This window comes from Cervus canadensis, chromosome 3 (genome assembly GCF_019320065.1).
Source record: "Cervus canadensis isolate Bull #8, Minnesota chromosome 3, ASM1932006v1, whole genome shotgun sequence".
NCBI classification, from domain to species: domain Eukaryota; kingdom Metazoa; phylum Chordata; class Mammalia; order Artiodactyla; family Cervidae; genus Cervus; species Cervus canadensis.
The window spans coordinates 14,596,117-14,623,378 of record NC_057388.1 but is presented as its reverse complement, the minus strand read 5'-3'; the positions used below and the strand labels follow the sequence as shown (position 1 = coordinate 14,623,378).

General features: G+C 38.7%; 1 protein-coding gene across 7 annotated transcripts in view; it reads right to left on the bottom strand.

The window, feature by feature from the left end:
* Positions 1–27,262, bottom strand: part of UMAD1 (UBAP1-MVB12-associated (UMA) domain containing 1) — a 278,777-nt gene that overhangs the window by 85,768 nt on the left and 165,747 nt on the right. For all 7 annotated transcript variants that reach the window (XM_043462688.1, XM_043462689.1, XM_043462691.1 and 4 more), the window contains exon 3: positions 25,824–25,897. In XM_043462688.1, coding sequence (XP_043318623.1) covers positions 25,824–25,897 — 74 coding nt within the window. The remainder of the gene's footprint in view (positions 1–25,823; positions 25,898–27,262) is intronic.

Here is a 27,262-nt window from a genome sequence, read left to right as displayed (position 1 = left end):
GCCCCGACTGTGACCTAGTGACAGGGACTTGGCACCTCAGTGTTTGAGCTGAGTCGATCTGAATTCAAGCTGTGACCTGCAGACGTCTCACCTTCCTAAGGGTCGGTTTTCTCAACTGTAAAAACGGGGAGAATTAAATGATATATACATACACTGCGCGCAGCACAGTACCTAAGCATAGGAGAAGAGCAATAAATAAACGCGTTTATCATTAGGACTGAACGTGAATCCAGAACACCAGAGCTCTAGGGAGCAGTCTTCCAAGCTCTTCCATCCATTTAATCAAACAGCAACTATCAAAACCCCCTATGCTTCTTAAAACACTAGGTTGAAAATTCTAATATAGAACTCAGTGAAAATATTTTGAATTTGATAAAAGGTTTTCAAAAGTACTTTTCCAAAAAGATGGCAGTGGTGGATGGCAAAGAAACACTTTTATTCCACCACTTTCAGAACATTATTCAATAATCTGACACATTCAAAAGAAGAAACGGCCATACAACTTCTGAAACAAAACGCTTGTCAGAAAAGTCATCTATACCATTTTGCTTAAAAACTGGTTCTATGTATTCTATATACTTATTTATTTAAATATTTTTAGTATTTTAAAATATTTATTTATAGTTTAAAAATTGACCTATGCTTTTAACTCGATACATATATTTGAAGAGAAAATTTCACACCAGTATCATAAATGTAAAACCAACTTTCCTTGTCAGCTAAAAGATAACTTAAGAAAATGGTGATATTAATGTTTTGAGATCAGTGAGTAGTGTAAGAGATATCTGGCTCAATGGATTTGGTGTTTCAGACAGACTGGAGGTTCTATATCCAGTAAGATAATTGGTTTTTAGTTGCTAAATCTGGTTTTTAGTGTTACTGTGAGCAAGCAGGAAAAATTTCAATCCACACGTATATCAAGTTCTGATCACAGAACATTGCATTTTCCCTCTGAAAAACTTAATCTGACTTGGACTTTTCTACTTCTTTATGGATTTAAAAATTTTAATATCACCATTTCCTTAAGTTATCTTTTAGTTGGCAAGGAAAGCTGGTTTGACATTTATGATACTAGCATGAAATTTTCTCTTTAAATATATACATATATTGAGTTAAAACTTGCATCGACTTAAAATACTAAAAATATTTAAATAAGTATATAAAATATATTAATGTAAGTGCCCTAAAAACAACAGGTGGTACAGGCTGGGGGTGGGCAGGTGCTATCTCCACCATTCTTGTTGGCCTGTCCCATTCTATTCGTCTCCCACTTTTTGCAGAAGGTCCTCCTTGGCCCCTGCAGCCATGGTCATGACTCTCTGAAATGTGAACGTCTCTAGAATTTAGTCTATGTTATATGATTTCATTTTTACCATATGATTAGCACATAATCATATGCTCTAATACACCATTTTTTAAATTTTCACATGTCTGTGTCCTGGACTATTAGACTGATAAACAACTTGTGGGCAAAAAAAAATTCATTCATTTCTGTGGCGCTGAGCAAACGGGGCATGCTGATAAATATTTCCTGAATAGTCTTATAATGCCTTATATTTATATTTAAGTAACTACGTCAAAGGAAATTCTAATATTAACTAAAATAAACCAATTTTTAGTTCTAAGTACCTATTGAATGATCCCATAAAGGCAAGAACTAATAGATTATTTGCCCTAATCTGGACTGGTGTAAGATTACTAGTTACATACCTTGCTTCCTTAGTTATAGATAATATATCATGGCAATGTGCCTAGCTTCCAACATTTTCCCACCATTCCTGCTGGTAGAGATGGTCAATGAGATGCTGTTGGGTGGGGCTTTTGGAAAAGCCATTTAAAAGGAGCTTGCTTTTGCTTTAATCCTCTCCTGTGGCTGGAGATGCATGGCCATACTATAATGAAGAGGCAACCTGAGTTATAGAAGCCACATACTAAAGGTGGTCGAGTGGAAAGACAGAGTCTAGGATATTGATGGTGCCATACAGTCATTATACTGGCTATCAATTGCCTAACTTAGGACATTCTCAGATGAAGAAAAATATACACCTAATTTGTTTAAGCCACAGTTTGAGTCTCCATTGCTGGCAATCAAATGCAATTCCTGATTTGTGCATATGTAGACTCATTACAGACAGCCCTAGGTAATACTATCTGGTGGTGGGTGGGTGGTTTAGTCGCTAAGCTGTGTCCAACTCTTGTGACTCCACAGTTTGTAGCCTGCCAGGCTCCTCTCCTCTGTCCATGGGATTTTCCAGGCAAGAATACTGTAGTAGCATGTCCTTCTCCAGGGGATCTTCCCAATCCAGGGATCGAACCCGTGTCCCCTGCATTGCAGGTGGATTCTTTTACCACTGGGTCACCAGGGAAGTCCCTATGCTATCTGAGGGGTGATTAAAAGTTCTCCAGCTTTCTCAAAAACACCTTTTTGAGATACAGTATATCATGATATACTTCCAATAAAGTATACCATGCCAGTGTTATTCATTCTTTGGTGTTAGGAGATGAAAGCATCTCTTAAAATGAACATATTGTCAGAGAAAGAGTTACACTTTAGGTTATCAATATAACCGAATATCTCATTGTGAATTAATTTATGAATTAACTTCCATGATTTGTTAGGCCCTGAGGGGATGGAACACAAGATAGGTGAGTTTTCCCATAGGAAGACCAGTCAAGAAAGCAGCAACATCCGGCTACTACATTAAGAATCTCTTCTTCCCTCTCCTGGCCCCTGAAGCCATCCTCATCCTCTGACTGCAGTCACACCCCAAAGACATGGACAGGCATTAGGGGTGGGAGGTACAAAAAATGAGAGCTACAGGACCTAGTGGGAAAGGGTCCCAAAGGCAAACTCAGGTTTACTACACAAGGCTGCCGATAACCTCCCCTTTCTATAGTAGTACTTTATTTATAAGAAAATTCCATAGCTAGTAAATAGCATTGGTAGATTAGCTCTTCATTTGAAAATTAAGAATCGCTCTTCTTTTCACCAGTTGATGTGAAATAAAGGACAAAATTGTGGTAGGGAGCAGCTGAAACACAGGACCAGCTCAATGGAACTGGCTCTACCTATAGCTTTTACCAAGTAGGCAGCAGATCCATTCAGGCGTGCAAACACCTGTCAGTTACTTGCTATTTTCTAGGCACTGTGCGAGAAACTAGAGATTCAGAGATGATGATGATGAATTATCTTCAAAAAAACTTGCAAACTTCTACAGGAGACAGACAAGTAAATAAACCATTACAACACACTGGTGTATACGACACTACATCAGTGTGTACAAGAGATGAAGTAGGAGAAGAGAATTCACTTTAAGGATGGTGAGGGTGGTGAGGGAAAGTCTCACAGAGCAAATGATGTCTATTCAGGGCTTTCAAGTACAAATGGCGTTTTGCTAGGGAGGTAAGAGGGGTTGTGCATTCTAGGCAGAAGGAAGAGTGCATGCAACGCTGGAATGAACTAGCATGGTACATTCGAGGACCACAGATATTTGTTACTGCTGTATTATCAAGTGCTGAGATGGAAATAAAAGAAGTGGAGAAGGCAGAGCCCAGCTCAGAAAGGGCACTGAATGCCCCGCTCATCAGTGGGGACTTTATATGATGTTAGGCACTGGAGTTAAGCCAGGAGTACACCAAGATGCATATTTTAGAAAAATCACTGCTAGTTGTCAATTTAGAAAAGAGCAAGGCTGGAAGGAGGAACATCACCTAGGAAACTTTCATAATTATGCAGATGACAAGAGATGAGGTTGTGCACGGTAAAGGTTCGTCTCTGGTTCTCCAGTGTGGAAGGTGAGGGTGGGGGAAGAGAAGGAAGGGAACATCTTTCACCCGGACCGCGGTGTCCATTCTGGAAGAGTCACTTTTCATCCACCTGCCCACCCTCTTTACAAAGCACAAAGGAAATTATGTTCTCTCTGAATTCACGCTTTTGGAGTTTTTTTTTTTTTTAATCTGCAATTATACTGCTAGAGATTTCACACTAAATGAACCAAAAATAGAGGCAGGTTAGAAGGAGAATCAAATTCTGCTTTAGGTGTCCTCTTAGCTTTCAGAATTGCATTACCACTTTTTAAGAGAGCATTTCCTTCTTTTTTAAAATTAAAAGGAGGAGAGATGAGAACAGAGCATACCCCTTCCTGTCTTCCCCTAAATATATGGATGAATGAGAAAACAAGCTTGAAATACTTCGAGTCTCAAGGAGCCACAGCTTATCCTGATATTGCTAAGAGCCTGGTGGAGCAGGATGACCAGCAAACAGCACAAGGGCCAGGCGCAGACTGACCTCACCCAGCGCAGAAGGGCTCTGGTTTAATAAGAGAATTGAGTTGTGGTTATGGTTGCCAAAGTAAATGTAGGTGATTTTTTAAAAAGTCTAAGGATGATACCGATATTACACAGCACAGTTCCCTTCTCCAGAGGATCTGCCCAACCCAGAGACTGAACCCGGGTCTCCTGCACTGCAGGTGGGTTCTTCATACCGTCTGAGCCCCCAGGGAAATACATGAGACAAACTCATACTGAAAATTCGGTTGTTTATCTGAAATTCAAATTTATCTCAGCATTCAGTATTCTTATTTGCTAAATCTGGCAGCTGTAGTTATGGTACTACTTTAAGGGGAGAAAGATGGCTCAGTTATGGTCTATGCATCTTACGTGTGGCATTCTGGTTCCTTTTATGCACTAGGAATAGCTACATGTAAGGGAATTCTAAAACACAACAATATAAAAACGTGAGCATCAATGGCCAACAACTTATAAACACCTTATCAACAATATTGGAAATTTCATCTTGGTTGTTTAAAACAGCAAAGGTGGAGGACTTCTAACTAATGAAATAGTACCTTACCATTTTTAAAGAGAGAGTAAGTAATGTTCATTGACATAAATATTACAACTTCAAAGACAAGTATTTCTAAAAAGCAAACCCACAAGAATACAGAGGCATAAAAACTTTTCAAAAGAGATAACATTGAGGGGGAAAAAAAGTATGTTAACAAAGCATACTTTCATGATAAATGACAGAAAAGAGATCCACCCCAGAAAAAGTTTTTCATGTTCAGGGAGGTCTTACTAATATGTCCTCAATTGACTGCCAGGAAAAGAGAGTGACAGGGCCATCTTTGGAATCCCGGGCAAGGTGGAGAAGCCCTTAACGTCCAAACTGGGAATCTTGGAGCGCTGCACTAAGGCATTGTGGTCTTTTTTTTTCAATGCACTCTAAGCTCACTTTTATTACTTCCAGACCTCCTTCCTCATTAAGGCACAGATATAAAAACTGGGAGCTACTTATAGAGTAGATACCAAATAGTCTGTCTGCTGGTGAGATACAGACCGCCACCTTGCATGCAGAACAGCTGGAGGAAAAAAGAGCCCTTATTCATCAAATTTAAAAAGCACTCTCTCATTTCATGCTAATTGTATGGCCTTTTGCATGATATACAAAAGGTTGCCTAAGATGAAAGGAATTGAAAAGAAAACTACCAGTCTCAGAGGTTTTTTGGGGGAACAAGATTAACTTATTACTTTTTGAGAGAAAGTAAATGACTGAGTAATTTAAGTATTACATTTATTTTCACAGACTGACCTTTCCAGGTTTTATTATTATCAACATCTATCCAACTGCTGCTTCCTGCCTAACATAATGTGACTTCACTCTACTAATCTCAGGGCTCCCAAACCCTTCAGGTTAGTATCAAGCAGTTCATAAATTAAAAGAATTTAAAATAAAACGCATACAGATTTTTTACAATTTTTTTTTTCCACAAAGGAAAAAGGCTGATTATTCATAAATGTTTGCTTCCCAGATCCTGCAACATGTAGGTTCTGCTTCAACTGGTTTCTTACAAAAGAGTGATTGCAAAAACTCACTTGCTGTTATCAATATTTATTATCAATAATAACATGATAATAAGTGACAATGTTATTCAAGGGTTGTAAATAAGATGATGAGCTGTGATAATTTATGACATATCGTAAATTATGGTATAAGGTGATATACAAACTGGGTCTTTGAAAACCTGCATGAATTTAGATCTATGTTACTATAAATATCAGTCCATCATGAAAAACCATGTAAAAGCCATCAGGGGAAAAGGTGTAAAGCAGAGAAACAGTAGGTGCAGTTCATTCATTTGGACACAAAGCAGCAATTATTCCTTCTAGAACTATCTACCAATTGGTATCAGTCAGCTGAATCAGGGTTGGCAACTGCAAAGAACAGCGGCTTCAATGTGCAGCCCTTGAAAAAAGCAAAAGAAATGATCGGGCTTCCCAGACTTCCAAAAGCATTGACTATTCAAGAGGTTAAAAACTGAACTAAACATGCTAATAATTAATATTTACTACACAAACTAAGACTTTTTTAGTCTATTAGACTGGCACTGTCCAGTAAAACTATAAGGCAAACCACATTTGTATTCTAAACTTTTCTAGTAGCCACAGTAAGAAATTTAAAGGAAACCAGGTGAAATTCATTTTAATACTTTTTGTTCCCCCAATGCAATATATCCAGAATGTTATCATGGCAGCATGAAATCCACATAAAATATCATTGAAATATTTAACAATCTTTCCTTCACACCACGTTTCTGAAACCCAGTATGTATTTTACACTGCAACACATCTCAGACTGCAAGTCACATTTCACGTGCCCAACAGCTACATGTGGCGAGTAGAGGCCACGTACGGCAGTGCCGTTAAAATTTCACAACTTTGAGGGGGAGTAAGGCCGTGTTCTTAATTACTACCTAATGTTTTCCTGCGAGTCAAATCTCTAGCCACTAGTGAGCTTACTTATCCTTTGTGTTAATGAACACAGTAAAAACACAAAAAAGCTATACCACTAGAAACAGGGATTGTATTCTAAGAGGCTATGCTTAATTTTCATTGAACACAAGTTATTTCTTAAACTACTTGCTTTCTCTGGCCACATTTCTATTCCTGCCACAAATTTCAGGAGTCTGGTTTTTCTCTGAGGATCAGCCACATCACCAAAGATGAATTGAAATTTTGCCATCTTTACATTTGCCACTTGAACAGAGTTCCAAAAAGGTAAATTATATAATTCCTAACTGGTTTATGACTAATTGTTAAGAACCATGGATTTCCTCATGAAGAGAGTTTCAAAAAAATCAAGAAAACTGAAAACAAATAAGTACTAAAATACACTAAATTCCAGACTAACAAGCATTTCAGCTCTTGTGAAACTACAAAGGACCGCTTAAGGGCTTGCATGCAAAACTGAAACTCAACAAGCCATTTTCAAGAGCTGAGGCAGGGATGATCGTTAGTAGAAAAATAAGCGACAGAGAGGTACCAGTATTTAGTCCTCAAAAATGAATATTCTAGATGTAAAATAATTAACTTCTGTTAAACAACGAATGTCAACTTATATTTTTCTTCTTTCCCATTTTTTAAACTAATTTACTTTTTATTGAAGGATAATTGCTTTATAGAATTTTGCTGTTTTCTGTCAAACCTCAAGATGAATCAGCCATAGGTATACATATATCCCCTCCCTTTTAAAACTCTCTCCCATCTCCCTGAGGATGATACAGAGCGCCTGTTTGAGTTTCCTGAGCCAGACAGCAAATTCCCATTGGCCAGCTATTTTACATATTACTCTTTATATACTACATCTCACCCTCTCCTCCCCTCTCCCCATGTCCGTAAGTCTATTCTCTGTTTCTCCACTGTTGCCCTGTAAACAAATTCTTCAGTACCATTTTTCTAGATTCCATATATATGTGTTAGAACACGGTATTTATCTTTCTCTTTCTGACTCACTTCCCTCTGTACAATAGGTTCGAGGTTCATCCACCTCATTAGAACTGACTCAAATGCATCCCTTTTTATGGCTGAGTAATATTTCATTGTGTATGTGTATCACAGCTTCTGTATCCATTCATCTGTGGATGGACATCTGGGTGGCTTCCATGTTCTACCTACTGTAAATAGTGCTGCAGTGAACAATGCGATACATGTGTCTTTTTCAATTTTGGTTTCTTCAGGGTATATCGGAGAAGGCAATGGCATCCCACTCCAGTACTCTTGCCTGAAAAATCCCACGGACGGAGGAACCTGGTAGGCTGCAGTCCATGGGGTCACTAAGAGTCAGACACAACTGAGCGACTTCACTTTTACTTTTCACTTTCATGCATTGGAGAAGGAAATGGCAACCCACTCCAGTGTTCTTGCCTGGAGAATCCCAGGGACGGGGGAGCCTGGTGGGCTGCCGTCTATGGGTCGCACAGAGTCGGACATGACTGAAGCGACTTAGCAGCAGCAGCAAGGTATATGCCTAGGAGTGGGATTCCTGGGTCATATAATGGTTTTATTCCTAGTTTTTTAAGGAGTCTCTATACCGTCTTCCATAGTGGCTGTATCAATTTACCTTCCCACCAACAGTGCAAGAGGGTTCCCTTTTCCCCACACCCTCTCCAGCATTTATTGTTTGTAGACTTTTTGATGATGGCCATTCTGACCAGTGTGAGGTGATATCTTATTGCAGTTTTGATTTGCATTTCTCTACTAATGAGCGATGTTGAACATCTTTTCATGTGTTTGTTAGCCATCTGTATGTCTTCTTTGGAGAAATGTCTGTTTAGGTCTTTTGTCCACTTTTTGATTGGGTTGTTTTTCTGGTATTGAATTGTGTGAGCTACTCGTATATTTTGAAAATTAATCCTTTGTCAGTTGTTTCATTTGCTATTATTTTCTCCCATTCTGAGGGTTGTCTTATCACCTCACTTATAGTTTCCTTTGCTGTACAAAAGCTTTTAAGTTTAATCAGGTCCCACTTGTTTACTTTTGTTTTTATTTCTGTTACTCTAGGAGGTGGGTCACAGAAGATCTTGCTTTGATTTATGTCATCAAGTGTTCTGCCTATGGTTTCCTCTAAGAATTTTACAGTTTCTGGTCTTAGATTTAGGTCTTTAATCCATTTTGAGTTTATCTTTGTGTATGGTGTTAGGAAGTGTTCTGATTTTATCCTTTTACATGTAGCTGTCCAGTTTTCCCAGCACCATTTATTGAAGAAGCTATCTTTGCCCCATTGTATATTCTTGCCTCCTGTGTCAAAAACAAGGTACCCACAGGTGCATGGGTTTATTTCTGGGCTTTCTATCTTGTTCCATTGGTCTGTATTTCTGTTTTTGTGCCGGTACCATACTGTCTTGATGTCTGTAGCTTTGTGGTATAATCTGAAGTCAGGAAGGTGGATTCCTCCAGCTCCATTCTTCTTTCTCAAGACTGCTTTGGCTATTCGGGGTCTTTTGTGTTTCTACACGAATTGTGAAATTTTTTGTTCTAGTTCTGTGAAAAATGTCATTGGTAATTTGATAGGAATCACATTGAATCTACATATGGCATTTGGTAGTACAGTCATTTTCACAATATTGATTCTTCCTACCCAGGAACATAGAATATCTCTCCATCTGTTTATGTCATTTTGATTTGTTTCATTAGTCTTATAATTTTCTGTGTACAGTTCTTTTGTCTCCTTAGGTAAGTGTATTCCTAGATATTTAATTCTTTTTGTTGCAATGGTGAATGGGAGTGATTCCTTAATTTCTCCTTATTTTTCATTGTTAGTATATAGAAATGAAAGTGATTTCTGTGTATTCATTTTTTATCCTACAACTTTGCTAAATTAGCTGATTAGCTCTAGTAATTTTCTGATACTATCTTTAGGGTTTTCTATGTTTTGTATCATGTCATCTGCAAACAGTGAGAGCGTTACTTCTTCTTTTCCCATCTGGATTCCTTTTCTTTCTTCTCCTTCTCTGATGGCTGTAGCTAGGACTTCCAGAACTATGTTTACCAATAGTGGTGAAAGTGGACACCCTTGTCTTGTTCCTGATCTTAGGGGGAATGCTTTCAGTTTTTCACCACTGAGAAAAATATTTGCTGCAGGCTTATTATATATGGCCTTTACTATGTTGAGGTAGGTTCCTTCTATGCCCATTTTTTGAAGAGTTTTAATCATAAATGGGTGCTGAATTTTGTCAAAGGCTTTTTCTGCATCTATTGAGATGATTATATGGTTTTTATCTTTGAATTTGTTAATGTGTATCACACTGATTTCTGCATACTGAAGAATCCTTGTATCCATGTAATAAACCCAACTTGATCATGGTGTATGAGCTTTTTGATGTGTTGCTGAATTCTGTCTTCTTTCACATTTATTGTTAGGAAATTTTAAGACTGGGTTTTGACTTGACTAATAGTTATAGGCAATGTATGAGAAACCAGAAAGTTACTGGAATTATACATTTTATAACTGACTCCAAAAGTTCTGGAGATAGAAAAAAATATTCCTGTTAGTCACTTATAATGAGATTAGGTAAGATATGTCAGAAAAACTAAGCATTCTCATATGCTGCTCTTATCCACAGTTCATCCATAATTTAGCCTATATTTCTTGCATATTCTTCAGATTTCACATTCTGCTGTAGCTCTTTCTTTACTAATAAAACTCCTTAATACTTACTTGATTAAGGAAAGCTGTAAGTAGTATGGCTAACTGATTCATTTGGTTAATTGATAGTTAGCTTTATGATGCCCTGAAATTTGCTTGAGGGAAGACTGCCTCTGAGAGACAGAATTATAGCTTCCAATTCCTGGAGTTCAACTATGGCCAACCATCTTGCATGATCTTGCAATGATGAGCTTTTAGGTGTGTAACACAAATTTTTTTAACCACAAATCTTCCACAGAATAATATCTCCAACATTTTTAGACATGGAGAACAATGTTTAACAGAGTCTTGCTCCAAATAAATGTTTAAGAAATATTTAAACAAATAAATAGTTCAAAATGAACTTGGATAAGAAACCAGGGAATTATCTATTAACCAGGCTAACCAGGTTTTAGTTCAGCTCAGTTCAGTCGCTCAAGTCGTGTCCAACTCTTTGTGACCCCATGAACTGCAGCACGCCAGGCCTCCCTGTCCATCACCAACTCCCGGAGTCCACCCAAACCCATGTCCATCGAGTTGCTGATGCCATCCAACCATCTCATCCTCTGTCGTCCCCTTCTCCTCCCGCCCTCAATCTTTCCCAGCATCAGGGTCTTTTCCAATGAGTCAGCTCTGCATCAAGTGGCCAAAGTACTGGAGTTTCAGCTTCAGCATCAGTCTCTCCAATGAACACCCAGGACTGATCTCCTTTAGAACAGACTGGTTGGATCTCCTTGCAGTCCAAGGGACTCTCAAGAGTCTTCTCCAACACTACAGTTCAAAAGCATCAATTCTTCGGCACTCAGCTTTCTTCATAGTCCAACTCTCACATCCATACATGACCGCTGGAAAAACCATAGCCTTGACTAGATGGACCTTTGTTGGCAAAGTAATGTCTCTACTTTTTAATATGCTATCTAGGTTGGTCATAACTTTCCTTCCAAGGAGTAAGCGTCTTTAATTTCATGGCTGCAATCACCATCAGCAGTGATTTTGGAGCCCAGAAAAATAAAGTCAGCCACTGTTTCCCCATCTATCTGCCATGAAGTGATGGGACCAGATGCCATGATCTTGGTTTTCTGAATGTTGAGCTTGAAGCCAACTTTTTCACTCTCCTCTTTCACTTTCATCAAGAGGCTTTTTAGTTCCTCTTCACTTTCTGCCATGAGGGTGGTGTCATCTGCATATCTGAGGTTATTGATATTTCTCCTGGAAATCTTGATTCCAGCTTGTGCTTCCTCCAGCCCAGCGTTTCTCATGATGTACTCTGCTGTAAGTAAATAAGCAGGGTGACAATATACAGCCTTGAGTACTCCTTTTCCTATTTGGAACCAGTCTGTTGTTCCATGTCCAGTTCTAACTGTTGCTTCCTGACCTGCATACAGGTTTCTCAAGAGGCAGGTCAGGTGTTCTGGTATTCCCATCTCTTTCAGAATTTTCCACAGTTTATTGTGATCCACACAGTCAAAGGCTTTGGCATAGTCAAGAAAGCAGAAATAGATGTTTTTCTGGAATGTTCTTGCTTTTTCGATGATCCAGCAGATGTTGGCAATTGAAAGAGGGGATCAGCGGCAGACAGACTGAAACTACAGTCACGGACAACTGGCCAACTTGATCACAGGACCACAGTCTTGTCTAACTCAATGAAACTAAGCCATGTCATGTGGGGCCGCCCAAGACGGAAGGGTCATGGTGGAGAGGCTGACAGAATGTGGTCCATTAGAGAAGGGAATGGCAAACCACTTGAGTATTCTTGCCTTGAGAACCCCATGAACAGTATGAAAAGGTTTTAGTTAGACAATGATAAAAATGAAAAGTTACTCATAGGATCTTTTGAGGACTAAAGAATGTTGTACCAGAAACTGAGTCCATTTTTCTTTCAGAGCAAAACTACAACTACTGAAGTTGAAAGCACAGAATCTGATTTTGGTTCTCAATGTCAACAGGCATGAGGCAGAAGTTTAAAACAATAAGTAACATCCTTGGAGATTTATCCAATTACCAATGGTGTACCACCTTCTGTTCGATTCAGTGGCCCTTTTGCACAAGTGTGATTTCAGAAGGTCTTCGCTGGTCTGGCATACAAATGTGGAAATCCTCTTTCACTGACTTTGGACTTGCACATTCACCCTAGAGCAGGCTTCCCAGGCACTGGTTAACTAAAATGCTGCTGCCACTGCTACTTTCCTTAGACAACCATTTATTTTGACACTTATTATTTGTAAGTATTGTTTTTAGGCATTAGAGAACAACAGACTGGGTTCAAAATTGGGAAAGGAGTATGTCAAGGCTACATATTGTCACCCTGCTTATTTAACTCATATACATCATGTGAAATGATTGTACATCATGTGAAATGCCAGGCTGGATGACTCACAAGCTGGAATCAAGATTGCCTGAAGAAATAACCACCTCAGACATGCAGATGATACTACTCTAATAACAGAAGGCAAAGAGGAACTAGAGCCTCTTGATGAGGGTTAAAGAGAAGAGTGAAAAGCTGGTTTGAAATTCAACATTCAGAATACTAAGATCATAGCCTCTGATCCCATCACTTCATGGCAAATAGATGGGGAAGAAGTGTAATCAGTGACAGATTTTCTTCTTTTGGGCTCCAAGATCACTGAGAATGGTAACTGCAGCCATGTCATTAAAAGACACTTGCTCCTTGGAAGAAAAGCTATGACAAAAGTAGACAGCATATTAAAAAGCAGACGTCACTTTGCTGACAAAGGTCTGTCTAGTCAAAGCTATGGTTTTTCCAGTAGTCCCACATATGGATATGAAAGCTGGACCATAAAGAAGACTCAATGCCAAAGAATTGATGCTTTCAAACTGTGGTGCTGGAGAAGACTCTTGAGAGTCCCTTGGACTACCAGGAAGTCAAACCAGTCAATCCTAAAGGAAATCAACCCTGCATTGGAAGGACTGATGCTGAAGGTGAAGGTCCAATTCTTCAGCCACCTAATGCAAAGTGCCGACTCATTGGAAAAGACCCTATGCCAGGCACAGAGAACGCAATGCTGAATCAGCCAGGATCCCCCCAGTCGTGATGCTTCTGGTCAGGACACAGGGAGCCAGAACACAGGCATGCAAAGGTGCCGAGGGAGCAGAAGAGAGGTCTTCATGCTGCCTAAGAAGAAGGGGGTGACAGAGGATGAGATGGCTGGATGGCATCACCCATGTAATGCACATGAACTTGGGCAAACTCTGGGAGATGGTGAGGGAAAGGGAGGCTTGGCGTGCTGCAGTCCATGGGGCTGTGAAGAATCAGACACAAGCTGGTGACTGAACAAGAGCAACAACAAGGGAGACAAAGTTGGCACCCAAGAGGCCAAATATTTGAGGAGTTTGAAGGGTGAGTGGCAACACTCAAAGTGTTCAAAAGGGGTACGGGATAAAGAAAGCAGTCCAGAGTCCCTCTGCTGTCCACCCGAAACTATCACAGCATTGTTAATCAGCTATACTCCAAAGTAAAAAGTTGAAATGATTTGTATAAAAAGGAAAGAAAGCACTCTAGGAAAAAAAGAGAGTTGCACATACAAACTCCAGGAGAAAGGAAGATGTTCACAGCATGATCAGAAACTGTATAGTGACACAGGACAGACCCGGAGGTTCATACAAGTGGCAGGCCCAGATCATGAAGAGACACGCACACCAGACCAAGGTTACTGGATCTTATCCTGCAAGAAGCTAAGAGCCTCAGATGTGGTCAGATAAGGCAAGTGCATGCTCAGATCTGTGGCGAATGGGCTGAATGAAAGACTAGGGCGCAGAAGGCTCTTTCAGAAACCCTCTCCAACAGTCCACATGAGTGGACCGCTCACGGATCACTGCAGGTGGAGTGGGGAGAGCGAGGACAGGACAGAAGAGTGAGGCAAAAACAAAGGGACTTGGTGATCAGCTGGGTTGAGCATGGGTAAGAGGGAAGAAAGCAAAGATGATGCCCTGGCTTCTGACTTGAGAAGATACCCGTCTTTAAGCCAAGCCTTCTGTCAGCTTTTAATTTTGGATTCTGACCTCTTGATATTGGTCACTGTTGCTCTGCCTCATTCTCTGTCCTGAAGAATGTGCTCCTGACTCCAGAGGCAGAAATCCAGAGATGGCCGCCAGCCCCACTGAGAGGGAAGTACCACCGCCTGTTCCTCCCCACCTGGCCTGGACAACCTTTAGCAGCCACAGCAGAGATCCAAATGATTAGGTCAAAATATAGTTATTAGGGGCCCCAGGGGCACACACTACGGATGTGTGCCTTGCACACAATGTGTTATTGCACATTGCTCTTATTTCTCTCAAGCTATGCAAGAAAGCAATACAGTGCAAAGCAAAGGTTTTGTGGTTACTGCATCTTATTCAGGTGCAAGTCTGAATTCCAGCTCCATCAAAGACTGCTTGCAGCCTATCCAATACTCATCTTCCCTTTCTTCCTTATTACTGGACCCTCATTTTGCTGAGGGTACTAAAGTACTAAACAAAAAACATCTCCCAGGGTCTCCTGCCACCAGGGATAGCCTAGTGTGTGACACAACAGAGCCAGGCAAACTGTTAGACACTATTTGGAGAGTTTCTGGACATAGTTATTTTTATTCTCCCTCAGCTATTTTCCTTTTTCCAACTTCCTGGAAGTGAGGTATGATGGCTGGAGTTGCAGTAGCTACGTTGCAACTATGAGGAAAAGAACAAGAATCATAAAACACCAGCCTGGCCGTACTTGAGCTCCTGAAACAATGCTCCCACCACCTTCCACCAGTCTTCTCAACACATGGGAAAAATAAAGTCCTAAATTTAAGCCACTACCTTCCATGTCTCTGTGACTCTTTTCTGAGCCCAATTCCTAGCTGATTCAATCCCTTCAATCCCACTTAGGTATGAGTGGGAATCATAAACCATGACTTCCTTCCAATTTAAAAAGAAACTCTTATAGAGTATCTGGTATGTCAGATACTGTGTATACAGACACACTGCAAAGTAAATAGTATCATCATGTTACAGCAAAGGCACTTAAAGTTCTGAAAGCCTAAGTACTTTATCAGAGGTACCACAGTGATACATGGAGAGCCAAGATTGGAGCTCCATGTCTGTCTGAGGATGAAGTTCACACCCTGGCAGCTACTGATGCTACTGCAGGGCTTCTCTGAAGCATGACTCCCAAGACAGTGTCTCTCTAGGTCCTCCCACCGGTACCTCAAATTCAACAGGGAAACCACCTAAAGCGTATTTACAGCATGAAACAACAGTGTGTGAAATAGGAGACCTCGGAGTGGTAAATGTGCAAGGCTGAGGGTAGCATGTGCCTAAGGCACATGGCCTGACTGCAGCTGGGCAGAGCTGATCATCTGGCAAGGAGGCTCCTTTTACCTGGGGCCTCCAGTCAACAAGGACCTGAAGAAATCATGTTAAACTGGAACTCAGCATGCGAGTCTGAGGCATGGCAGAGAGAAAGTAAGGTACCCAGTGTGACACACATCCTCACAGTTAAAAAAGCTCATGCTTTCGTCACATGTAATTTTTTAAAAGAAGAGTGAGAGAATTAAAATTGGAAATTGTGTATGTCTCCTGCGCTTGCCTGGTGGCTTAGACGGTAAAGAATCTGCCTGCAATATGGGAGACCCAGGTTCGATCCCTGGGTCTGGAAGATCCCCTGGAGAAGGGAATGGCAACCCTCTCCAGTATTCTTGCCTGGAGAGTTGCATGGACAGAGGAGGCTGGCAGGCTACAGTCCATGGGGTCACATGTATCTTTTATATATATACACACACACACACATATATATACATACATATATATCTTGTAACTTGTATATCTTATAACCTATTAAAAAGCACAATTTAAATATATACTTGTTTATATAAAACTAATACATAAATATACAGATAAATGCATATGTTATGTTAACTCTTTCTTCTTTACAATGAATTTGAAGCAGCCAATAGAAGATTCACAATAAATTTAAAAATCATAACCAGGAAAAATACAGGAGCATGAGATAAGAAGAAAATAAAGAAAGCAGATGTATATTCTATACAGTTCTAAATAATTACTAAAACTGAGCTACAAATTTAGGTCTGAGCTACCTCCTGCCAAAGCACATTGGGGAAAAATGACTAGGTACCAAATTCACAGTGGCCATGAGAAAGAGTATTACCACCTCAGGAGAAACAAAATATTTTCTGTTAGCATAAAAGCAGTAAGAACTCAGAAGACCTAAGTGGGACTTCACACAGGGGCAACTACAGAAGAGGGCAGACGATGTCTCGGTAATTCCTCCATAATAAATGTCACAGCGTATTCCACACAACAGTTTCTCACAGAGTTATTCAATCAGGCTGAAAAACAGCTCAGGGAAGGCAATCTGTGCTGCACTGAGGCAATGAGATAGGAATATACAGCTCTCCAATGGGCCAGCTTGATCTAGTAATAAATCCCGGAATATCTACATGAACAAAGAGACAGCATGTTCTTCAAATTATTCTCCAACCGAAACCAACTTAAGAAGTAGGATTATGCAACAGTTTACTGATTCTTTTCAGTTCAGAAGTTCTGAGAAAGTGTTCAGGGGCATTTTATTATTATGTAAATTGTACTCAGTCAGCTGGCACTGGGCTCTTAGGTATAGGACTTATATGCCAATCTTTTCTCCTTCTCCAAGGACAGAAAGGCATAAAAAGGCAGAGAAAATTTGGGTTGCATTTCCCTAAAAAAAATTATGGCTTTTTGCTTTTACATTAGGAGGCTCTAGTCCACACACTTTCTATTACATAATTAGTATTAGAGAAAATTTAGGAATTCAAACCCATAATGATTTCATAACTAATTTAAAAGGTAATGTGTGAAAGGCATGTACCTAAGAATATGACATTCCAAAAGTGGATATTAAACAGTCCTTGAACGGTAGAAATTGATAACCAATTATTTAAAAAGATAGGATGAACACAGGAGTTCATTTTTAAAAAAAAAAAAACCTGATACACAGTAAGAAATGGGGCCTGTTAGGTCAGGTCTGGGGAAAAAATGTAAAATCTATGTAAACTTAGCTGAGTTTAGCTAAGGTGTGATTTTTTTTCCCCTATGTATTCATGTTGGTGCACTCTCATAAGCATATTCACAAGAATCCTCAGTAAGGTACAAAGTGGAATATTCAGAAAATGCCAATTAGGCCAAGTACATACCTGCAGGCCAGTTTTTCCTGGCCTAAAGAGTGAGATGAAATTTATCCTTCTGAAAAAGAATCTCTAGTTGTGTGTGAAGACAACATAAATAGGGTTGTGCTTTAATTTGAACTCCCTATAGAGTGACAAGGTACGACTGTAACCTGAGCCAAAGGAGGAAAAAATAAGGACCATTTGTTACTAATTAAAAAAACAGGGGATTAGAAAAAAAGATGGCTTTGGGAAATAGGGAACAGTTGTTCTCCCAACATGGACCTCCCACCCTGCTGATTCTGTGGTTTTTAAAACTACAAAAGTGAAAACTGGAAAAATGACAAGCAAATGACTACCGACAGATAGACAGAATAGCCTCTCTGGTTTTGAAAATAATTCCTAAACTGGAGACAGCAAATCTGGTTTTCTCAGCAAAAAGCCAGCATTTCCACATTTCAGTTCCTCCTTCTAAACATACTCAATAAAGATACATATTGGATCTGATGTAGCTCTGTGCAACGCAATTACAGGTTCCGGTTCTTTGATTCTAATTGCAATCAATTGTGAAGAATCCACAGAGGAGGCAGGCGGTTACAGTTACATAACGTTTAGCAAACGAAGACTGCTCAAGTTGAGTAAATATCACTGTGGTCACTTTAAGCTCACCTTAGCTTCATCAAGTGGAGCTATAAAAGCAGCAGGTGAGCAGGTTTCTGGCAAGGAGTACCGGTGCCGAGCAACAGACTGCACAGGAGCTGAGACACCGCGTCAAACTCCCACTGCCGGCTTCCCCACACCATATGTGCGTTTTGGATGGAAGCGGGGGCACCTCTCATACACCTCACATAGTTTGGCCTTTTCTGGCTAGGATGAATGAACATAATGTTTCAGTGTGCTTGTTAACCCCAACGGAAGCCAGAAAGTACCAGAATTATGACCTCTCCATTCTAATTTTTTCCAGCAAAACTGAAACTAGGACTGAGACGTAGTGGTAACAAAAACAAACAAGTCTGAAGTGATGGAAAAGATCTTCACAAACTCCGAGAAGCACGTCTCAAGCTAATTCATCTTGCCAGTGTTTCGAGCAATGAACAACCCATGCTAATCTGTCAAATATAAAAGTACAAAGTTTATAGTTTTAAAGACATAATCATGAGGTATTTTAATTGTTCTTTACCAGTGGCCAAATTCATCATTTTCCCAAACACACTCTGCAAGCAAGAGCAAGGATCTTGGAAATGGTTTTAGCAGTCTGACAATTTACCTGCAAGGACTTTTGGACAATTCCTTCCTAGCCAGCACAAAAGCCTGATTAATCAATACCTAAAATCTTCATTATGCAGCAGGTTTCCCCCCATCCCCCTTCCTCCCCCCTCCAATCAAAGAAGCAGTATAAAGGTTGGCATTTGGTGGCAAAATTCCAGTTCACTTTCCAAAGAGGTAAAGAGCCAGGACTTCTGGGGAGGAAAAGATCTCAGACACTGCATCTAATCCCTCGACTTCATTGACTAAGAATTGAAGTTGAAGAGAAGCTTAGCAACTTGTCCAAGATCAAACACTTGGTGAGCAGAGGAATCCAGTAAAAAAATGTACTTTCTACTGTATTATATGGCCCACTAATTCAAGTGAAAACAAAGATTGGAGAGATGCGCGCTACAAAATCTTTTTCCCAAAAGGTATCTTGCATAGGAGGATAAACACATCAAAGAATTAAATTTACTATTTAAATGACATAAGCACTGCAGTAATCCAACTGTGCTTCATTTCTCAGTAAATCAAAAATTTGAAATAGTTCTATATAAGGAAAACAAAACACAAAGATCTTCTCACTCATCCTGGATAAAATTATATTCCCAGAAACTGTTATAAAAGGAGAAATTAATATCTTCAAACTAAGAGTTTCAGATTCATAGAGACAGAGGAAAAAACAAGGTCTGTAGAGAAATACATGTTCAGACCAGTAACCCTAAGAGGGGGGAATATGACTTTATAACTGATACAACGAAATAGACAGCCAAGTGGATCAGTGAGAAAAGTTTGGGCCGTGTGACTGCCCATGATAGGTGAAAAATAACTTTTCAGTCACTCACTCTTCTCCCTGCTGGAAAGACCCCTAGGTGAGAGGACAGATGTTTGGACAAGCCGTGATCAGATGTAATGCTCTGTGATCAACTAAGAGATTGTAAATAAGCCAGGGCAGGAAAGTACCTACATATCTCCCAAAGATCATCCTCAGGGGAGTGCTCCGTAGTCTCAGCTGCCATCCAAAAAAGTTCTGTTAGGCAAAATCCTCACCATCAAACTTACTATCGTTTAAATTAAGATATATTCATAGACAAACAGGAAAATGTGAACAATGGAGAGTGTGCTTTAACCCATTCATCTAACATTCCCAAGGCAATTACTCTTAATGTTTTTATCTATTACATAGTCTTTTTCTACACAGTTTTAAATATAATTTTGCACCTCAAATTTTCTAACTGAAATTATGAAACCAAGAGTCTTTATATTTTATTGAAAACTAAAAAATATCCCATTAAGTGGACTGCCATCTTTCTGCACATACAACCTCTTGTGGATTTAAGAGTATTTTCTTAGAATCCTAAAAGTGGAATTACTGTCAAAGTATGTTAATGTCTTTATGATTCTTGATACTTATTGCCAAAATGCTTTCAAAAATGGTTGTAACAATTTAGACTGCCTTCAATAGCAATTCCCATTGTACCTGTATTTGGATTATGAATATCTTGTGAGAATAGTTTCATAATCATCATTATAACCCCCATAATATAAATTTATGAACTTATTAACATGTATCATGTTATACTTAAAAAATCTTAAAACCAAAATCATGATAACCAGGGGATGAATATTTGCTATTCCTGAGAATCACTAAAGTTCCCTTTTTCTGTAGTACCCAGTCTTAATTTTTTTCTACACAGAATTCAGTCTTTAATAAGATAATCTTATACCCCTTTTTAAGGAGTGGTAACCAAAGTCTACACCATATGGAATTCACAAACTTCAAGGATATTTTCATTCATTTTAATGACTATCTAAAAAAAAAGAAAAAGAAAATTCATCCCTACAGAATCTGACGGCCTATAGCTTTGTCAAAAGACATAAAGCAAAATATAAAAAACACATTAAAAAAAAAGAGTGAACACTTCATTAATACATGTTCATTCTATGTCTTTTGCAAAAGATCAATTTTTGTTCCCTAAATTACTAAACTATGAATTTCACATGTAACTCAACAATCTATAAAAATGCAAGTAAGAAAATACAAAAACCGTGCACACTGCACTAGACTGAGACGTGTGCTTCAAATGACACGAATAAACAGAGGCCCCCAAATCCTTACCTTACTCTCCAGGGATTCTACTATTATGCACTTAACGATCTTAGCAAGTGTTTTGTTGTTGTTGTTACTAATCTTACTGTTTTTACAACTGCTGTCTATTAAATTCCCTAGTACAAACTGGCTGTACGATTATTTTATGTCTTCATTAAAAAATTTATATTAAATATGCGGTAAGCTGCTTTGGCTAACAGAAGTTGGGGGGATATTAGTGTCACAGTTTATTATTATAAGCAATTTTTGTGTCTTCTGTCAGTATAACCACAGTAGTATCTCAGTACCACCAGCTGATAATAATCTTTATAAATCCTACTTTGCAGCTATACCATCTGTTAGTTATTATTTTATATGTGTCTCCATATGCATATGTGAATTAGTTGTCACTCAAGACAAACACACAAATGGAGCTGTGGTTTTGTGGGGACTTTTTTATTGGCTTGTTTTTGTATTTTGTTATCTTTAGGTTAGTGAACTAAATAAATAAACATATTCCTCAGTCTTGAAGACCAAAATGAAATGCAAATTTCAGTTATAGAAATACAGACTTCCAGTTATAAGTCATGAGGATGTAATGTATAGCATGGGGTGTACAGTCAATAATACTGTATTAACTTTGCATAGTGACAGATGGTAACTAGACTTATTGAGGTGATCATTTTGCAATGCAAACAAATGTTGAAGCACTATGTTGTACACATGAAACTAACATAATATTGCATGTCAAATGTACTTCAATAAAAGAGGATAAAAAAGGCAAATTAAAAAAATAATTTTTGTAGTACAAATAAAGTTCAACAAATGCAATCTAAAAGTATCTTCTAAAACTGATTAAAATTAATAGTCACCAAAATTGATGCAATTCTATTTAAAAAACTGATATTTATATATTCACAGCTCTTGGAATTATACCTACAAACCAAAAAATAATCAGTAGTAAATCAGTAACTAATATTGTTCTAGTGTTCACAATATAAAACACTTTCCACAACTGAAGATTAGAAAAGAATGACTAATTACTTACTTATATTGTTAATTCCTTGCAGAGATGAATCATGACAAAAATTCAAAACCAGTTCCCCCATTAATCTCTGGGTTTATCCCCCTGAGCTGTAAATAACCAGGCTCCTACAGTAGCAGAAAACAGTAAGTTGTTGCCATGTCATTACAACTCACTACCAAAATTTACCCAGCGAGGCAACTACAAAAAAAAGGAACAGAAGGAGGCAGATAAACTTCCAACTGGATAATTAGTTCCAAATTATCACTTTTTCCTCAAGCAGTACAGTCTCATGACTTGATTTTAATAAGCTCAAATATGGGTTTACAGGAGCTTATATGCTACACACGGAAAACATGTGAATTCTGTAAAGAGTTATTAACGGGAATTAAGACTCAGACTAAAGCACAACCTGGGAGAAACCACATTTGATAACCAGATAGTTCACTGTCTCCTTAAGTTATCCTACTTTAGGGAACGATACTTTAGGATTATATTCAGGGAAAGCTAAAGTACAAACAGTAGTAAATAAAGTTATAATTAAGAGAAACCTAAAATATTTACAGAGGGGGAGTAAAGAAGAGACAAACATACTTGAGAAAGTATGATTTCCTGGAATGAATGCTACATTAGTTTCAGTTTCACGAAGTAAAAAAATCCCACTAATTATTTAATACAAATAAACATGCTGCTTCTCATAGAATCTTCTGTGCATTAAAATAAGTCCTACTCCAACTTTGTAAAATGTAGCTTATTTGATGCCCAAACCAGATCTCCTTTTTTCAAATGTACTTCATCTAGAATTTCCATGATGTCTGTGGGAAAGCTGTACTTGGAGAGGCAACACAGTTTTTGAAGTATACTTGGGCTATAAAGTGTAAGGGAAAATAACACAGACTAGTTAACAAAATATTGTAACTGCCATTAAAACTACAGTGTAGCATAGGCCAAGTTCCATTCGTTTTTTTTTTTTAAATACTTTATTATCTGTCACTGAGATCCATGTGTGGAAAGTAGTTTCATACCATGATTTGCTCCTGTATGTCTAAAATGTTAATGAGGAATTTCATTTCACAAGAATTTATATTAATATGTAAAATTGCATAAATTGTAAAAAAAAAATTTTTTTTCATAGTTCAAAGCTCACCTAATACATGAAGCCTTTCTTGATTCTCACTAATGATATTTCTTCCTCCACTGAAATCTCAGTTTAATTTGTAGTTAAGGAGGTTAAGAAATGTGTTTATTCCACCTTTTATTATAATGACTTGTGGAGTTGTCTGATGTTCATGAATAGACTGAGAATGTAAGTAAGAATCATGAAGTCTTACATACCTTTTATATCCTCTTTGCCCCATGTCCAACCAAATTCCTTGAAAACAGTAGTCGATCTACGTGCTTATTTGAATTCACCGAAAAATTCATTTGGGGATACTAAAATCTACCTTCTCCAAAGGGTTCTTAGAAAATCAACATATATTTTGGTAACTAAGAGTGTTATTTTTAAGCTCTAGGGAACCTATACAAACTGATCAAACATGTTTTCCTTATAAATAATATTTCAACATTTGTTGTATAGCCATTAAAAAGGAAATTAATGAAAATCTTTCTGTTAGGTACAATAGTTACATTTTAATCAGATGTATCTCTTTCAAAAACCCAACTGAAATCATAACACTTCATCCTGCTAATGTATTGAATGTCAAAAATAATCTAAGTTAACAGATTTATGGTAACTCCTAGGGCTTCCCAGGTGGCGCCAGTGTAAAGAATCCACCTGCCAATTCAGGAGACACAAGAGATGTGGGTTTGATCCCTGGGTTGGGAAAATCCTCTGGAGGAGGGCATGGCAACCCACTCCAGTATTCTTGCCTGGAGAATCCCATGGACAGAGGAGCCTGTGGGCTACAGTCCCTGGGGTAGCGAAGAGTTGGACACAACTGAGCGACTGAGTTCACACAGTGGGTAGTCAGTGGGCTTGAAGTCAAGGAGTGATGTGATCTGATGCAATTTCTGTCTGCTGTGAAGAGAACAGACTTAAGGGGGAAGAATGGAGGCAGAGAGTCCAGGTGAAATTGGTGGCTTAGGATTCTAGCAGTGCCTGCATTGAGAAGTGGTTAGAGTCAGGATGTGTGGGGAAGTGGAGGAGACAGGACTTACTAGTGGAAATGCATGTAGAGTGTGAGGGAACAGGAGCCAGGGGTACCTGAGGGGTGTGATTCTAAACCACCCTTCAGAGGGTGATGCTATTTAATACTGATGGTGAAAAAGAGCAGAGAGAAGCCTCGGGGTGGCAGGGCCAGGGATCAATAGTTCTGTGCTCAAGTAAAGGCTGAACTGTTTAGAAACTTGTAAGTGAAGTAGCTCCAATAATGAGCTAGTTTCAAATCTCAGAGGATCTATTCTCAAAAGCTTCTTTCCTTCAAAATTAATCTTGGAATTCTTCCTATCAATAAATTGACTTTTAAAAATAATTGAGTTCGGCAGACATTTCCACTGAATCACATACATACCTAAGCAGTAAAACTGAAGTAATCATGGATGATTTCTAAACCATTTTGGTGGTTCTTTCCTAAAGCTCAAATACATCAACCTTTATTTCCTATCAAAGATGCTACTACCTAAGGTGGAAGGGAGATCTGAAAGGGAGGGGATATATGTATACATATAACTGATTCACTTCACTGTACAACAGAAACTAACTCGATTAACCCCCGATTAAAAAAACAAAAAAGATGTTACTTATGTTCAGTATTCACTAAATATCTGAGTAAATAAAAGAGATCAAGATGCTTTGACACATATAGTACAGATTTTTCTTTGTCCTTGTATCTTTTTCTTTCACCACTATATACTCAGCCCCTTGCACAGTGCACTGAACACAGTCATTGCTTAATGAATACCAGTTGCATGCAGTAATAGAAAAAAACAAATGCACAGTTTTATTGGAAATATGGCTCTTTTCTTTTTCTACATCAATTTTGCTTCCCAAGTAACTGCTTTTAAGTTTCTCTCTTGATTATAAAATATTTACTCACTGTGGAAAATCTAAACCCCAAAACCTCTCTTCTTAAGATGAATATTACTCTCTACTTATAACTCATGATTGTGTTCATTCATTTAACAAATACTTTTGACTTCCTTTTCTGTGCTAGGCTTTGTGGATACAGTGATGAATCAAGCAGGCCAGGTGCCCTGACCTCACTCCAGGTGTATGCAATACCCTCACTTTCTACAAAAAGTAGAGGTGTGTCACCATGCAGAAAGTTTCAAAATCCATGGATATCTCTTCCACTCCAATAGTTACCATTCTCCCAGTCTTAAAAATGATTCTTTCAGTGATTCAATAAGGTCAGCATGACAGACTATGAAAGGAAGTGAACTACACTCTCAAGTACTCACAAGGAACAAATAATTTTCTCACGTAGAAAAAGAATAAAAACTCTAGTCTTTTTACTGAACAACGTCAAGGCGTGTACTGTGGTGGTGGAAATGCTAATGTAAGACAGTTCTGAAGAAGTTATTTTCAAACCTTTCTCTATAGGTTCATATATTACCTATTTATTCAAACGTATTAGAAAAGACTCACTCAAGAAAAATAATTCAAGTGTTTTAAACTTCGGTGTTCTATGCCTCTGTTTCCAACAGGAAGCTTTCATTACTGGCATGAGGAAAAGCTCAGTACTTGGGAAGCTACTCCTGCCCACCCTACCTTGATTTCTGGCAGCTCAGCCGTTCTCCTGGGACCTCGGCACCTGTCTGCACGGCCAGAAAGGAAGTGACCGTTTACCCTCAGAGGACTACATTGCCACAGTGACTTGCTTGGATGTACCCCAAAAGGGCTCACTGAGCTCCACTCACCTCCAAAGGCTGGTTGTCTTCTACATCTGAGGTTTTGCCTCTTGCTGCCACTCTTTGTTCATGCGCTGTATCTCCTATTAGACAAAGAAAAAACCCAAAACTTTACCATGCTGTTGCGGCCAAACTGTCTGCTACTTATCTGAAATACCTTCCGTTACTAAACAATGAGTGCTGGAGAGGGTGTGGAGAGAAGGGAACCCTCTTGGACTGTGGTGGGCATGCAAATCGGTGCAGCTACTGTGGAGAAGAATATGGAGGTTCCTTAAAAAATACTAGGAATAAAACTACCACATGACCCAGCAACGCCCCTCCTGGGCATATATATCCTGAGAAACCCACAGCTCAAAAAGACACGTGTACCCCAGTGTCCACTGCGGCACTATTTACAACAGCCAGGACACGGGAGCAACCTTGCCGTCCATCAACAGATGAGAGGATAAAGAAGCTGCGGTACACGCACACAATGGAATATCACTCAGCCATAAAAAGGCCTGGTAAACAGAGTGAAGTAAGTCAGAAAGAGAAAAGCAAATACTGTATATTAACACAATACATGCAATCTAGAAAAATGGTACTGATGAACTGATTTGCAGGGCAGGAATGCAGACACAGACATAGAGAACGGACTTGCGGACACAGCGGGAGAAGGAGATGGTGTGATGAATTGAGAGGGTAGTACTGAAATATATTCAACACCACGTGTAAAACAGCTAGTGGGAAGCTGCAGTGTAACACAGGCAGCTCAACCTGATGCTCCGTGATGACCTAGAGGGGTGGGATGGGGATGGGGTGGGAGGGAGGGTTCAGAGGGAGGGGGTGTATGTATACTTCTGGTGGATTCAGCCTACTGTACAGCAGAAACCAACACAATATTGTAAAGCAATTATCCTCCAATTAAAAAGAAATTTAAAATAAAGAACTTATAGGTAAACAGGTACATAGGATTTTCACTGAAGGACTAATTTTAATAGAAGAATATGGGACATTTTTATTATAATTAGATACAGAATGAAACCTTTTCAAATAACCCAGAAAATGAGATTTAAATAAAATTTTGTTTGATGTCCCAAAGAAAATGAAATATCTTCTGTTGTTGTATGTTCACACTGTGGCGTAAGCAAGTTAATATTTAAGAATAGTAATTTTATATAGGTCATAAAAATCATAAATACAGAGACATACAATCTAAACCAGAAATGTGTCCTGCTTTATACAGGTTTACTCTGGAAAAATCAAGTGAATTTATATTTTGTAAATCAAGTCATATTTCAAATAAACTAGGAAAGCTTATAACTTAAAGAGATAAAGCAAATTACTTTCAAACATTAGACATCTTTCTAACATGAATAACTGTCCTCTAAATGTGTCTTTTAAGAAGTTTTACTCTTTATAAGTGTTTATTTGTGTCTCTGTAGATCTACCTCAGAATATGTATGTTT